General features: G+C 44.8%; 1 protein-coding gene across 1 annotated transcript in view; it reads right to left on the bottom strand.

The window, feature by feature from the left end:
* SCD5 (stearoyl-CoA desaturase 5) overlaps positions 1-16,610 on the bottom strand; it is a 98,673-nt gene that overhangs the window by 35,377 nt on the left and 46,686 nt on the right. The window contains exon 2 of the mRNA XM_019526442.1: positions 241-371. Coding sequence (XP_019381987.1) covers positions 241-371 — 131 coding nt within the window. The remainder of the gene's footprint in view (positions 1-240; positions 372-16,610) is intronic.

Raw genomic sequence — 16,610 nt, 5'->3', positions numbered from 1 at the left:
TTTGGTACTGACTCCTGATGGATCATTGATCAGGTTTGCTTTTATTCCCAGGTACATACTGACACACAGGTGACGTATGTTTCTGCCTCCCTCCCCTGATTCATCAGTAGCTCCTGCAGAGTGCAACAGATGAACATTCTGGTCCCCTTGATGCTTTCAATAGATAGCAGCCTTACACGGAGACCTTGGAGTCAACCCTGCACAAAGACCAAAGATCACTTTTGACAACCCCATCCCAACCTGAAAAGCCATGGAGTTGGCGAAAGCCAAGAATATCCTCAAAGGCAGCTTGGCTTTGTAGGACCGGTGACTCCACAGACGATGCGCACCAGCAGTCACACCCAGGGCTGTAACAAGGAAGCAGAAATAGGCTGCAAGACACAAAAAGAAACAAAAATATGCCTCAATATCCTGTTTACACCAAGGAGGTGGTTTTTAATAATGTTAAAGAGGATTTCTTCTGTCTTTTCAGGCTGCCTGGGAGACCTCATGGAACAGCTGACAAAGCACTAGGAGCCAGGAGTTCCTTGGGCATGCCACCTCGTTTTGTATCTCCTCCCACCCTTTTTCCACATAGAGACAGCTAGCTGTTCAGGCTAGCTGCCCTGTTTACAATACCTAGTACAATGAGTTGCTGATGCTGGCTGTGATTGCTAAATGCTTCTGCACTATAAATAATCTGGGAGAAGTGAATTACCATGATGCATCCTATAGCAAAGGAACCATAACTTCACTCAGTGCAGTGGAGTGCACCTTCATTATTCTTGTGTCAGAAGGGAGGAAGCTACTCTCATGACAAGGCATTGTCCTTCCTTCCCCGGACATGGCTTCTATGAGTCTAATTTGTCAACTAATTGAAGAGGCGCCATTTACGCCTCTGTAGATAAAAGATTCTGTCAGATCCATGATAAAATCCTCTATTACCAGGAGTTTATAACTTGAAAATAAAAAGTCTCTACAGAAACTTGGCATTCAAGATCTCTTAGCTGGTGGACATTTTCCCTTCTCCCACTTACAAAAATTGGGTGAGGAACTGTTTTGTGAGCATCTGCACTTAGAGCTAGCACAGCAAGAAAGTGGCATGCATTAAATGCTTCAGGTTTTTTTAAAGACTCTTGAAGAAGAACAACAAAAAATGTCCTTGTTGTTAAGGTTTAGATGGTCTTCTATTTGTTTCTAAGCCCCAACAATTCCTCTGTTTTCTTTTAGTTTCTCTTACGAAAAAGCTGTATGGAATTTAATGAGGAAAAATCAGCAAGAATAATACTAATGCTACTACTACTAATAAATAAAAGTTTTCTATAGGACTTTTGAGCCATCTTATGGCATTAAACAAGGATATCTCTCTGCTGCTGAATTCTGTAAGACAGTTAAGAAATACATAGAAAGGACTTCATCCTCTATTAATTTTATAGTGTAATTTCTATAAAACCCTATTACATTTCAAGAGGCTTGAACTGCTTCTACCCCCCCCCATTAAATCCCATAGCACTTTTCTATATAAGGGCCATTCCTCTTTCCCACATACTCAGCGGCCAGTTTCCATGGTGACCTTCCCTCTGTCTGAGAAGAGGGGGAAGGGGCTGTATTGTGAGTGCAGCAGCTCCTCTCTTGGCAGGGTCCCTGCAGAGAGATTTGATGTAGAAGGCATCAGGAAGGAGGGGAAATTATTCCCTCGTATTTGTTTGTGGTAGCTGACAGAAGGAGAGTTACTAGGCATTTCAACACTGCATCGCTGCTGTGTCCAGGCAGAGCCAGTCTTGAGAAAGCCCATTCCCACCGACTCCTTCTCACAAATGCTGAGCATGCGGTCATGACCAACCCAATGTGGTCTAGGGAATGGTCCAAGGGACTGGAAGTCAAGAGAACTGGGTTCCTTTGGGTGTTGTATTACTGACCAGCTCTGTGAGTTTGGACATGTCAGCTCACCTTGCCTCCATTTCCCCTCTTAGCTTTGTGTGTCCTGTCTATTTAAATTAAAAACTCTCTGGGTAAGGTGCTGTCCCTTACTGCATGTTTTTGCAGCAACTTGCAAAATGGGGCCTGTTCTTTGTTATGGTCTTTAGATGTCATTGTCATACAAATAACAGTAAAAGGAAGAGGGGGCAACTCAACATTAAAAATACAACCCAGCCCCTGCCAATCCTGACAGCAAGAGAGAAGACTGCACACTAACCACACCAAAAATAAAATCATTTTTATGTACTGGGAAAGCATTTCTATGAAGCTGATACTTTCAATATCTGCTCTTTTTTGAGGGCCATGAGGTTTAATGACAAATATTTTGGTCTGTGCATGGAACACGTGCTAATTTACCAATGTTAGGGCTGGAATTTAGTGCCACAATAGTTGCTCTCAAAGCCATCCCTGGTGGAATATATAAGGGTCTGCATTTCAAGTAGGTTATTTAAACCGATTTAACCCACTCTGTGGATGCTGTTATGCAGAATTAAATTGGCTCTGATCCAGTTCTAAAATTGAAGTATGGCCACTCCTAATCTGTATTTATTTTTAAAGTTGATTGCTTAAACCTCATTATGCTCCAGTGTGGATGCTCTCACTTAGAATTAATGTGGTTTTAATTCAGTTTAGCTTATTTCATTACAACATATGCTTTAAAACTTGGCTAAATGAGCCCAAAAGCTCAGCATTGAGACTAAGGCAGCTCAGGTTTTATGAGCTGCAAAAAGCTTTCTGCTTTTTTAAATTTAACAAAAGGTTTTCCATTCACTTTCCTGCCACTATGAAACTAGCATTGCTGCTGCATACAGCGTACCCACTAACAGATTAAAATCTTAACAGGGCAAAACTTTTGGTCCAGGTGAAAAGAAATATACAAGTACTTTGCGTCTCAAATTCTCTTTTAGAAAAATAAAGGTTTTATTTACAAAAGTAGACTTCTATTTGTTTCTTTGTTTTCTTTTTCTAACAACAGCAAACAGAAACTATTTCTGATGACAGAATGAGAACAGAGATCTTTCTTGTGTTAATTTGAGTCATTCCCCCATTTATTTCCTGATGCCATTTCCTTTGATTTTCTTGGTATTATCTCCTGTATCTGAATTCATTAGTAATAAATACTGTGTATGCCAAGTTGTTTTGCCTTGTAACAAAAAGGAGACCAAGAGAAAAGGCTGTTAGTATAATAATACACTTGAGCTGCTCATATGCTGAGACAGTTGGAGTGAAATTGAGGCAAATACTATTATATAAATACTCTGGACCCTTATTCAAAAGCAAAAATCCACTTAGGCTCCAAAATTCAGCTGTCATTGTCTATAGACTCTCAGTGTTTCTCAGAAATATTTATTTCACAAAACAAATTCACAGTATAAACTTAAATGGGCAAGTTCCAGCATTGTCTCTGTTGTCTACCAAGGACTTTGTCCTACCTGGAACACAAATGTTTAAGGTACCTGGTTTTAGTCTATGAATGTTGCTTTTCAAAAGAAAAAGTAAAGAGATTCTATCAACATGAGGTGCTTTTGTTTTCATATTACTAAGAAAATTAACATGCATTTGTCCCTTAACTAAGAAAGTTAAATATGACCTGTGCCCTGCATTTTCTCCCCACTAGGAATAAGCATCCACTGCTGAGTGTTTACTTGCCTATTAGTGTCAGTATCCCATAAAACATTATACCCACCACTAAGTCCTGCTGTGCAGTGACATGGAGATAAATCAGAAATATTTGTGAAATGGATGAAATACAAACCATCTACATTCACAAACTCTAAAGGTCATTCATGATACAACCTGGAAAAAAATTACAAAAAATATTAAAAAAAACCCTACTGTAATTGTCAATGAACCAAATAGTCACAGCACAGAAAACTGTAATATGAAAGGTAACGCAAAAATGACAAGTTAATTTGCTTTCACACAGGCACCCTCACTGAAGTCAATGGACCAAATCAACTTCCACAGTATTACACCAGGGATGGATTAAGCCCAAAGTACTTGCATATTGTACAAACCACCCTAGCACTAATTCTGACTCTAAATTAGTTCCATTTCTCAAGTCATGAGTCAAAATTTTCTTATAAGGCACCATAACCTAATTAGCCTAATAGAACATAAAAATCTGATGCAAAAGCACCAACTATTGTCCATTACTATTAGACAACTATCTTCCTAACATTCAGCCAGCTTCAGTAACTGAAATTGTCTTAAAGACAGGCAATCTCTGCCCTTCAGACCAACCTGATGGTAAGCAAAGGCATAGGAGTGGAGGAGGGAAGGCTCTGGCTGTGGTAACAGCAGCATTTTGCTTTTTTCTGGGTCCATCAGCTCCCCCTGCCCTCCTGGTAGGCAAGGAAGTGAAATGAATTCCAGGCTACCATCCCCATACCAAGATAGTGACTGATGGGACTCTGGTCATCTCCTCCTTCTTGCCTATATCACATGGGGACCATGAAGGGCAAAGGCAGCCTTCACTTGTCCTAAACTCCAGCGCACCTAAAAGAGAGTAGGACCGTGGCTCACCACAACACACGCAGTAAGAAAAGCAGCGCTTGGTCCTTGTCACAATTAACATCTGAGTACAGCTTCGGAGAGGAGGTGAAAATTAGTGAGGAAGGAACAGATACCAGAGGGAGGAGGTTTGGACTGTTGCACTGGAAATGCTGAAATAATGACATCAGCAGCAGCTTTCAAACTTCTTTTAACAGGCTTAATCCAAAGCCCATTAGATGGGCTTCAAATAGGTCCTTTGTGTGTAAAATCAACCCTGCAGTGATGGCTGATGATGGCTCTATTTCTTTACAGATGACAGGGCAGTCCCTGGGATAGTCTCTATCTTTGAGCCCAGCACCCTGTGCCTCTTGGATATGATTCATGGAGAATCCATATCTGCTCCGTGGCTTCTGACCAAGTACCAATGTGCCTGGCACTGGCTGCCGTGGCTGAGGCTTAGTAGGGTTCAGAGCCCTGATTTGGCAAAGCTTTAAAGATAGGAACATACTAAAATGATGTAAGCAGCTCCAATGTCTTCTGAGGCTTGTTCACATGCTCACAGTTAGGCACATTCTAATATATGCAGAAAGTGGACATCTCTTTGTTCCTGAGTAAGCTAGAAAAGTTCATTGAAAATTGTATCATCCTTCTCATATAACATTGTACTGAGAATAACTATAAAATATCAGACCAGTGAAAAGGATGAGTCCAGAGTCGTATCCCCACTACAGTTTTTTTTGCAGCTGGCTCTGCAGTCCTGTTTTAATTCTTTGCACGTGTCTTTTTAAAGAAGGGACTGGGAGTCCTCTTATAAAACCCATTCTGCCATGTACTGTAGATCAACCTGACAGAGCTTAATACCAAGAAAAGTGAGTGGGGTGGAGGTGTCATTAATGGCAACTTTCCATATGGCCCAAATGATTGCAATTATAGGAAGACATTTGTACCAGACAGAAGAGCACACGGCATATACTGCACAAATTATTTTGCAGTATTATTTGGGATCCCAGCCCTATTTTATGACAGGACATGAGTGTTGGGACTGGAAACAGACATCATTTTGAGCCTTCTTAACACTTCTTATGGCAGCAAAAGCAAATAAATGTTCATCCCCTTCTGTCGTGTCACAAATGTCCAAATTTGTGGCTGTGACAAAAGGTTTTATTGTGGCAAACACCTATTTGCTATGTGGCAGGGAAGCGCAGGCAACCCAGAGCAGCCCACGCTCTTAAGCCACCCGAAGCAGGCACTGCTGGGGCTTGAGGGACCCAAACCTCCATGCCCCATGAATTTTCATGCAGGATAGGGCTCCTCAAGCCCTAAGATTGCCTGCTCAGCTTACCTCACATACAGAGAGGGGTCCCTCTAGAAACTGGGAAACCTGGGGTTCCCCACTAATGGAGACATGCTCCAGGCAATCATTGGACATGTCTCTGGGGGTGGGAAAGATCAGCTTTCCCCACTTGCAGAGACATGCCCCAGAGATTCCCGGGGATATGACTCTAAACAGGGAACACATCACCACCCCCTGTTTTACATGATCAGTGTGTGGGACAACAGGTGATAACAACAGGGCTGGCTCAGACTGACTTTGCTGGTTAAGTAGAGCCTGGGGGCTGGACCCTAGGGTGCTAGGGAAGCTGAGGGCCCCCTCGGGTAGGGCTGGGGACAGGAAAGGGCTGCAGGTTGGGAATGAGGGGCACCAGCAGGGCTGGGGGAAGCCCTGTAGGTCAGGTACAGGTCACACTGCCAGGGCTGGGACAGGGGCCTGCAGGGAGAGCCAGCAAGGCTGGCAAGGGGCAGGGCAAGGGTGTGCGGGTGGGCAGCCTGGGCCATAGGCTAGGGACAGACATTCAAAAAGCCTGAGCCTGAATTGATTCAATCTTCACAAGTTAGTCTAACCTGCCTAGGTCGAACTGGTTTGCAACTACACAGTCATTGTCTCTGGACTGAGAAAATGCAGGCACATGCCTGCAGTGGCTCAGGCTAGAAGCGGGGGGAAGCTAGGACAGCCCTCCCCTCTCTTCCACACTGCTGAGCTGAGGGGGGGCATAGCCAGGCCCCCTGGGGATGCTCTGATTAGGGAGGGGTTCTTCCCCCCCCATTGACAACAAAGCATTTATCAGCTCTGTTATCAGCATTAATCAGCCCAAAAACAAAAGACCCTTTAATTAGCTCAAACTCTTCTTAACTTTTTCCAAGGAAGTAATGGAGGGACATTATCAGCTACCTGTTGAATAGCTCCCAAAAGCCCTAAGTGGACACTGTCCTGTCTGCCTTACACCGACACATCCCAGCATTAGTGGCTATGGTCCATGGTGGCTATGGTCCATGCTGTGGGAGAGGGAAGGGGGTGGATCCCTGCTTGAGCAGGGAGTGATGGTGGGGATGGGGCACAGGAAGCCAGGCAGACACTGCTGTGCCTGCCATCTCTGCTGGAGCTCCAGCCAGGGAGCAGAGGAGAGGGGCCAGCCCCGCTGGGAAGCAGAGAGCACCACCCAGTGCTGCAAAACATCTGGGATGCTGGGGGACTCTGGTTTAAGTTAAACCAGGAAGGTGTCTGGGACAGACATTGCATATACCAGTTTGACCCAAATCAGTTAAGTCAGTTAAACATTCAACCAGTCTTATCTCAAACTGCTTTCAGCCCTTTTCAGACTGGTTTATGTACACTGAATGTCTCTTCTGTTACAGGTTTAAACCAGTTTCTGATCACTTAAACCAGTTCATATGTAATGTCTGTCCCTAACCATATGGATTGGAGTGAAACACAGCTGCTGGTCAGCAGCCCTCCAAGACCCAATCACCTGGCTCAGGGCTCCTGAGCTGGGCAATTGGTAGGGATAGGCTTAATATGCAGAGCCCACGGCTTAATTTTATGGGCTCACCCCAGGCTCCAATCCGCTCCAATCCTTGGCCAAGCAGATAAAGATGGTATGCAGGCACCACATGGTGGGAGTAGGGCTGGGGAGAGCAGGACTGGGGAGCTGCTATTTTTTCTTCTCTCTCCTCAAAGGGCTGGGGGAGAAGCACACAGTGGGAAGCTGCTGCTTTTTTTGGTCCTTTCTTTTTCTTCCCCAAGAGCCAGGGGAGAAAGGCAGCAACACATAGGAGGCTGCTGTTACTGACTCCTAGTTAGAGCAGGGGGCAGTGGAACAGACACCCAGGGAAGCTATGAACTTTCCAGCATTGGAGGTGTTCAAGAAAAGGGAGGGTGGGAAGGGACTGCAGGTCTGGAGTGAAGGGCACTGGCAGTGCTGGAGGGGTTGTGGCTTGGAAGTGAGGGGCAACAGCATGGGCAGGGCAGAGCACTGCACAAAGCAGGAGGGGGGACAGCTGCAGTTGGATCTGCATCCTGGTACACTGGGAAGCTGCAGCTGGGAAGAAGCAAGGGGGGGTAGGCAGAGGCTGCAGGTCAGGAATGCAGGGCACCAGCAGGGCCAGGGGGGTCTGTGGCTTGTGAGTGAGAGCCACCAGCATATCAGGGCTGCTCAGTGCCACAAAGCAGAGGGGGAGGGGAGACAGCCACAGCTGGACCCATCTCCTGGTAATGATGGGAGGAGAGGGAGTTCTGATTTTCCATGATAAGAAAATCAAAATCAAACACCAAAATATAAAGGTATTTAGAATTAATTTTCTTATAACGACTGAGGCACTGGTAAGCTTCCAAATTGCTTTAAAATTGTAAATCTATCAATAAAACTTTGTGTTCAACTGATACTTATATAGTGGTGTTTCATTTTAATCACAGAAAAAACATGGATTTGGGGGGTTTTCCATCAGAAAATTTGGGGATTTTAAACAAAGAAAACCAGGATCTCTGATTATCACACATTAACCCCTGGTATTCCCAACCTCCATATTTAAAGAATATCAGGCTAGGTACTTTCCTTTGAGTCCCTCTCAAGGAGCCATCTCTCTAGCCTAGCATTAATGGAGGCAGAACTACTGCTAAAAGCAGCAGCTGCTGGGCCCTCCATCTTATACTGAGATGGGTTCTTATTACTACAAAGCAGGAGGCTATTTCTGTGACCAAGGGCTTCATTAAACATCCATCTTAATTATGCTACAAAATTAGAATGAAAGATAACTGGAAACAAAGTGAATAAATTCACTACATTAAGGGATATTGATTTTCCCTGTTCATTTATTATTCATTTCCTTTTCTATCTTGGATATTAGACGGAGCAACAGAGAGACACACAATACATGACCAGATTCTCAACTGAAAAACTGAAGTTGCTCCACTGAAGTCAATGAATTTACCTGAGAAACTGACCCTTGGACTTTATTCAATGTAGCACAGAAGTGAAAATTTTGTGCTGTTCTGACATGACATCAAACACATTAACTTTAAAGCTAAATGAATAACACCATTAAAACAACAAACTGCCTTCCAGCCTGTTAAGAATGACCAATGTGTTCCCCCTGCCTTCATATGGTTCCCTTCATCCCAAGGGCTGCCCCAAAGCACTTTAAAAGACACAGACCTCTCCCATCACCATTTATGTGTATTTAAATGAAATTGATACCTTTCCATGAGTGGATTTTGCTGCACATTTTTCACAGGAATAGCATCACCCATTACTAACATGAAGCTGCCCCTGGAGCAGGTTGTGGTGTTACTTTAGCAATTACAAGACAAAAAGAACCTAGGAAGGCTGCACAACAGTTTAGGACAGGAAGTGATTGCTTCTCAGCCTCTTGTAGGCTAAGATCAAGGGTAGTGTATCCAACTGAAAACAGAGGAGGGTTTATGCAGATGTTTATTCAGATGGCGATGAGACCAGGACACCGGTCTCACTTGAGCATTTCAGTTAGCAGACAGTTTAAAGATAAAAGAAAAGGAAAGGATGTGCCATAGGGACATGATCCTGCAGAGGTGCTCAGAGCCTGTATCTTCCAGGAAAGTCAGGGGCAGCTGAGAATCCTCAGCACCTTCTAGAAACCGGGCCATGGAGATCAAATTCTAAGCCATACAGTTATGTGGGGATTTCCCATTACTTTCACTGGGTTCAGAAAGTGGCCCTAAATAAGACTCAATAGACAACAGCTTTCTTCTTTCTGCCCTCTCAAACTTCACAAAATAAGGGATTATATGCCTAACTTCTAACCCCAACCCCATTCAGTAGAAGGCTGAAAGGAGGGAACAAGAGACCCACACGGCACTGGGGATCTTGGTATCTGTGCAGCTAGAAATCCTGACATAGAAACCGTTGCCTATTGACTGACCAGTTTGCACATTTACCCTGTAGCTTTGCAATGAGGTAGTGATACTGGCATAAATATTATGGATACAAAATCTGAGGGCTTAAATATCACAGGAAAATAAAATCCACAGTTGCTCAAAGACTGGATCAAAAGCAAATCCAGGCAACCCAGGGAGATAAGATATAGGGGGTATGTATGGGAAATCAGGTCTATGCCACACCTGACTTCCAAATAGCTTGAGAAGGCAAATACTTACAGTGTCAAGACACAACTCCCAACCCTTCCTTTGCAGAATAGATTACAAACTCATTTTGAATCAGCTCCCAAACTATTTGATTTTAAATGAAGTACCTAAAATAATTATCGTTGCCGTAGTAATTACATGAGGAGATAGGAGCCATTTATCTACCTTGCTAATTTTCTGAGCTAGTTTGAGACATGGAAAAGGATTAAATATAGAGCAAATCTCTGCTATTAGCAATTTTCCCTTATTCAGATAGCTCCCTATCAGATCTGTAATTGAAAAAGGCTCATAAGTAGTAGTCAACAGAAAGGTTATATGTTGCAATATGTCTGAAGAAGGAAAAAAGCAATTCTTGCTAATAAAACATCTAGAATCAGGGGTGACGTGTAGGGGTGCATGCAGGTGCACGTGCACCCCCGAGCATAGCAGTGCACCCCCTGCAAAAAGGCACCACCAACACTGTCAGCAGCGCCTGTGGGCTGTTGCCGCTCGCCACCCTGACAACAACACTGCTGGCGGTGTCTGCAGGCGTTCAGCAATCCCTGCTGGCCGCCATCACCGCTGCTGGTGCCATCTGTGGGTGGTCACTGACCCCAGGTCAGTGCTCGCCACCCATCCCTTGCCACTGCCAGTGCCAGCGGCATCTGTGGGAGCTCCCTGCTCACTACCACCATGCTCCCACCACTGCACTCCCGCCACCGCCAGTGCAGCCGTGCCCCTCAGCCACTGGAGGCATGTGCCATTCATGTCTGGAATCAAATCATTCCCCATACATTAACAATGAAACAATTTTATTTGAGGATGGCTGTTTGCACCAGGGAAAAGTGCCTTTAAAAAATACTAACCTAGCCTTTTGCATTTATTTTCTGAGCTGATTTCCCATATGTGCTGACTTTACAAACAAAATAATACTTCTTTATAAACAAACTTGCTAGCCATTCAAACTTAACCTAATATCTGAAAATCCAGCTGTGCTTACTCACTCCCTCTCAGTTTCACATTTTATCACAGGTCATTGCCAGCATCAGAGATTCTGGAATCAGAGCATGAACAGCAATTTTGTTGATGATGTATGAGATGCACTAGAGCACGGCTTGCTTCCCCTCAGCTTAGTAAGTGCTGTAGTAGCAAGAACACAATAGGTGATCACGGCAGCCAATGAAGGAGATGTGGAATGGCCAATAGAAGCTGGCACTATCCTAACTTTACACTCATTTTGGGCCAACAGTTCCACAGTCTGATTAGTAAAAAGATATGTACTGGAAATAGGATTTGTCTTAAAAGACACATAGGCTGCTTGTACACTCCAGAGGGGTTTACTTCAGTTTAATTCTCCCTAAATTGAAGCAGTGGGTTTTTAAAAACCCTACTTCAATTTAAACCAAAGTAAACCCCTGTGGCATGTACACAAGGGTCGGGCCTGATCCTTACCTCCCTCTCCGGTGGCAAGGGTGGCAAAGGTGAGCTGCCAATGGACTGAGCAGTCCCTGAGCTGGAGGGAGGGGGGAACTGGCGCTTCCCTCCACGACAGCGGCGGTCCACCCCCAGGCAGCACGTACCTGCAGGCACCTGGCCCCAGTGGTCCTGGGGGCGGGGGGGGGACCGCAGCCATGAAGGGAAGCACGAGGCCCCCATGCAGTTCAGGCAGGCAGGCTCCAGGGAGAAAAAAGAAAAAAAAAGATCAGGCTCCCCGTTTTTCTTTTTTTCTCTTCAGTGTAGCCTGCCTGCACAGGCTGCCACCAGGCTGGTTGCACAGTCCCTGAGCTGCACAGGGACCCGTGCTTCCCTCCCTGGCTATAAGGTAGAAAACTAAAACACCTTGGACATGTTTTATTTTACTACATCGGAAAGCCATTTAACATGCAATACACCACTGACAGTGTAAACAGCAGCACCATTAACGTGCAATACACCGCCGACAGTGTAAACAGCAACACCATTAAAGCAGTGTAAAAGAGCATTTAAGCCACTTTAAAAGCTAATTTTGTGCCATATACAAAGGCCCACAGTTCCCGGGCATAATCCTTTCCACTACATTGTACTAACTGGGAGCGGAGCTGGTAGAGGTGCTGAATAGACAAGGTGCATTATCTGCGGCCTAGGCTAAGGTTTGATGAGGTCAGCAGAAAAGATAAATCTTAGAGTACTGCTATTCCAGAATCCAACCTACACCGCCCCGATGCCCAAGCCAGCCTGCCCTGGCCTGGGTCGCCTACTTGTCATGCACACATACCTTTCTCTGGGCAGATGAAGAAGAAACTGGGAAAGGGGCATGCATTGGCATTGTGCATCAGCTGAATGGATGTAGCCTTCTGCACTGGAAATGATGTTACCTTTTGAGTGGTTCATGTGTGTTGATGGCTAGATTCTTTCCAAAAGCTCAGCATGCACAGACCTTCTAAAGAGCTCAGCTCACCATAAATGCACCAAGTACCCTGGTGTACTTCATACCAAGCATTCATGAATCTGGCCTTATGCAACACTCTCATTATTCTTCATCTGACCTGGCAGACAACTAAAGGAGCAGTGGGTGAAGTGGAGGAAATGGCTGTGTCTAGTCCCAGATGGGATCAAGGAGTGGCATTATGAAGCCCACTGATTTAGCACATCTGTGATTTCTTCTTCGTTCCATGTTCAACATGTAGCTTTTTACTTCTAAACATTTCATTTGTCTATCCCAGAAATGACACTTCAATGAGCAACTCCACTGCCCTCTTTCTTCTCCCCACCAGCCTCCCCATATCTGCTTTCACACAGACACACTTGGAACCACCTTTATAATTGGCTGAAAAGGAAAAGAAGCAATGAATGTAAAGTCCTGCCTAAGATGCAGATGGTGTCACTGGGACTGCAAAGTTCTCCAATGTGTCACCACCCCTCAGCCAATGTTTGACGGGCTCCATGCAAAACAACAGGGGTTTCTGCAATCAACAGTGCCTGTTAGCTTGATACTTAATATTAAAAAATAGTGTTTTAAAATCTGCTTTCAAATCAGGATGTATCCTATTAGTGTTATGCAGATGGCATCCTCAGCCTGACCATCAGTAAAAATGACAGTGACTAGAATTAATATATAGATTTGCAGAGACCACCTGTACTGCAGAATATGAAAAAAAAAAAATCAAGACTCTCCTTCTAGAGCATCAGAGTTGGTCTTAGCTACTTCAGACAAAGGTTTGTCAGTTGCCACTGTGTCCCCTATGACCAGAAATTATACTCTCCACAGTGCTGAACAAAAGGTCAAGGGACAACATCCATTCCATGGCCCTGCATAGCCAAGGGATGCAGCTCTGGGGTTGAACTTGCCTCCTGCAGTTTGCTTCCTATATTTTATTGATCCTTAATCTAAGCTTCACCTCTGGTCAGGTTCAGTTTTGTATTGCAAGGGCTGTTCCTCATTTCAGCAGTTCTGAGCAGAGAGAGGGAAACAGATGACTTAATTTGGCTCAGAGTTACCGCTACCTCACTGGAGATTTTGCCCTCTTTTTGACTTCAGCCAAGGCAGTCAGATTAGGCCTCAATGTAATAAAGGCCTCAGTGTGACAAAGAAGAAAACATTCAGCTAGCAGCTGTTTTCAAGAGTGGTGCCCGATTATCTGTTGACAGGGTGAAGCACTTTGTACCAAGGTTGGAAAGTAGTCAAGGACCTGTACCACTTTCTCAGTACATAATGATAATTGGGCATATGCTGCCTTGAGTTAGGCACCCAAAAAACAGGGGCACTTTTTAAATCAGATCTTGATGTAAGCACAAATAAGAATGTAATAATTCAAAGAAAATATGCTTCCCAGTTCATGTCATGCCAACACCTATAGTCCATGCAAACTATCATGACAATTCCACTGTGTTCCCCACAGGCTTTGCTTCTTCAGTAAAAAAGGTGAGGAAAATGATAACAGAAGATCATTTCCTTTCTCTTTTATAACAAAATTCTCCTTAGCAGCTCCTGAGGGAAGTTAACTAGCCTCTGTACTTCAGTTGCACTCTTTGCAAAATGGAGGGAACAAGCATTATTGCAGAGGAACTACACTACAAGGATGCTGCTCTGGAGAGGGTACTATACTGTAATGGTTGGGGTTGGTAACAGATGAGCACTGAGTAGCACAGGGGGATGGAGAGTGATCCATTATCCATAATAAACTTATGCGCTACATAGGATGGGTTCTGTCCTGCCCATATAACTACAGAAGGGAGGAGGATAGATGTTTTCTTTTTACATCCCCTTATAAGCTAGCCAGATGTTGGATCTGTGTGTGCAGGGGTAAGCAGGCATTCCACACCCACTACTCCACCCAGGGTTGTGTAGCAGGTGGTCAAAGATGGGTCAAGCCATCTCTCAGATAAGGTGGGTGAGCTGGAATGGAACTGTAGCTTCCTTAACCACAGATCTTCATCAGGGCTGCTCCTGGAGAGCACAGTACCATGCCAGTCCTCAGTTGCACATCTCCTTGTGGCACAATCCTAACCTATGTAAGAAGAGGAGGGGAATATTCTTCTCCAGTTAAATATTTTGCATTCAAGTCCTTGATATGCATCCTGCAAATAGAAGTTGTTGTGGAAAGGAGATAGCCCCAGTTTCTAGTGTCTCGTCCTGAACCAAGGGTCTCACAGCACACCAATTCTCCCTCTTGTAGAAAAGAACTAGACACAGCTGCCTTTAGAATCCATCAGGGCTTTGCAAAGCACCAGTCACCAAGGCTTCCATTAAAAAGTGGTGCCACACCACCTCCCGGCCTTCAAAAGCAAAGGTTGCAACCTCCCCTTCCCAGCCTGCACCCATCTTTCTACAGTGAAATTGCAATTGGGACCTGCTCTCTCTTCAGTTCTCTACGAGGTCATCCCTGAAGTCCAGGGTGAAGCCCTATGCATGAAGGAATAATGAATGGGTCTAGCACAGGTGGGGGCAGGAGGAAGGCTGTACTTTAGAGAATCAGCACATAGAGCCTTTTGAAATCCCATCTATTGACATCTTTAGGCACCTAAACATCCTTAGTCCCTCAGGGTTAGATCTCATTCTACTTATTACTAGGCAACTATGTTCGATTCTACTCCATGCTGCTGGAACCTTTGTTTTAAGAAAACATCACACAGAGCAGTGAAGGGGAGGAGGACCGACCCACCTTTTCCATACAGAGACTCCTGCAGAGTAAGATTGGATCCTAAGCAGATGCCTAAGTACTACTTAGGTGCCATTCTTCTTCAGGTAGAGTAGGATTTTGGTCTTTGTGCTTAAATTTCCTATCTGTACAAAGAGGACAATAAAACACTGCCTTATTTCCCAGGAGATTGGGATGATTGATACTTTACCTCAGTATCTGAACCTCCTCCTGACTGTTAAGAGGGCCATATAGGTAGCATGGACAAGTAGGCAAAATGCTGAGGTTTGGGGACAAGTTTGTTCCAGAAAAGGAAAGGAAATAAGTACCTTGAGGTTTGATCCAGAATTAAAGTGCTCAGTGAAGACAACATGTTTGGCTCTTCAAGGCAGAAGGAAAGAATGAGCAGTGTCAGGTGCCCTATATGGCACTGGAGAGGTTTTCCACACTGGCTTTGAAGGTCCACCCTCCAGCCACAGGATTTATACTGGCATGTGGGGTACAAGATAGAGAGCAGAGGCCGACATGCAAGAGAGCCAGGGTTTGGAAAGCCAAGGCCCTGAAGTTTCACATGCAGCCTGATCCATAGCACAGAAACCAAGGCAGGAGTTTTGAAACTGTCTGACAATAGATTGTCTCATGCTATGAACAAAAAGCCCATGTACAACTGCAGTTAAAAGAGAATGTGAAGGGAAAATATGAAAGGCAAAAGGTAACATATAAAGCAAAGAAGGCTGAAAAGAAATCAAGGGGAGGAGTAGGCAACATGTCCCTTGTGTATTAAGCAAAAGGCTTTCTTTTTTGTTCAGCATAGGAGGTGATGGCAAACCCATAGGAGGACTGACAGACAGGTTTGTGGAAGGGGGTACCTGCATGTAGACATGAAGAGGATGCTCTTCACGTACTGAGAGAAAACGCAGGGCCACACAGCTGGCAGTTGGATGTTATTTGGGAAAGGGGAGGACGGAGAGGTTCTGTACAGCCATTTCCTGAAAGCCAGTGTTCAGTTCAAAGGCACTCCTGTCTTGATTACAGAGTCAATGCTGCAGGGATCAGCTGTTTCACTAAGTGTTTGGCCTGATGCAATCTCTCCAGCAGGAAGCAAAAGTGTGCGACTGCGGCTGTAAACGCAACTGTGCATTCACCCCAGGACTCTGCAGCCTGCAGGGGAGAAAACTTTACCTTCTGTCCCAACACATAAGATTCATCCTTATACCACATAAGGTGATGGAAACCAAACACAAAGTTATTTCACATATTGTGTGGAATACTTCTGTGGCTGCTTTCATGTTTTGTTGAGCCCAAACACGTGGTCAGATTTCTATTTAGGATACAATTAACAGGTTAATCATGGTCTGAGTGTACTGTCTACCAAGGGCCTTACAGTCAGGCCCTCAGATACCACTGCATTTGCTCTGAGAAGAACAACCATGGCATGTGTGGCGGGCTGGTAGGGGGCGCGCCTGCGTTGAGCCTCCCACCTCACTGCGCCCGACCACCTTCCAGGCTCCGAGTGCCTCCCTAGGGGTGCCTTGTGTCCAGCTGACCCCCTTCCTGGAGCACACTCATTAGCCTGGGGGTAATGTAAGCTGCCACCACCCCGA

Source organism: Gavialis gangeticus, unplaced genomic scaffold, assembly GCF_001723915.1.
Source record: "Gavialis gangeticus isolate Ggan-Ray unplaced genomic scaffold, GavGan_comp1, whole genome shotgun sequence".
In the NCBI taxonomy this organism is placed as follows: domain Eukaryota; kingdom Metazoa; phylum Chordata; order Crocodylia; family Gavialidae; genus Gavialis; species Gavialis gangeticus.
The sequence above is the reverse complement of the archived record's forward strand: the minus strand, read 5'-3'. Positions and strand labels throughout refer to the sequence as shown.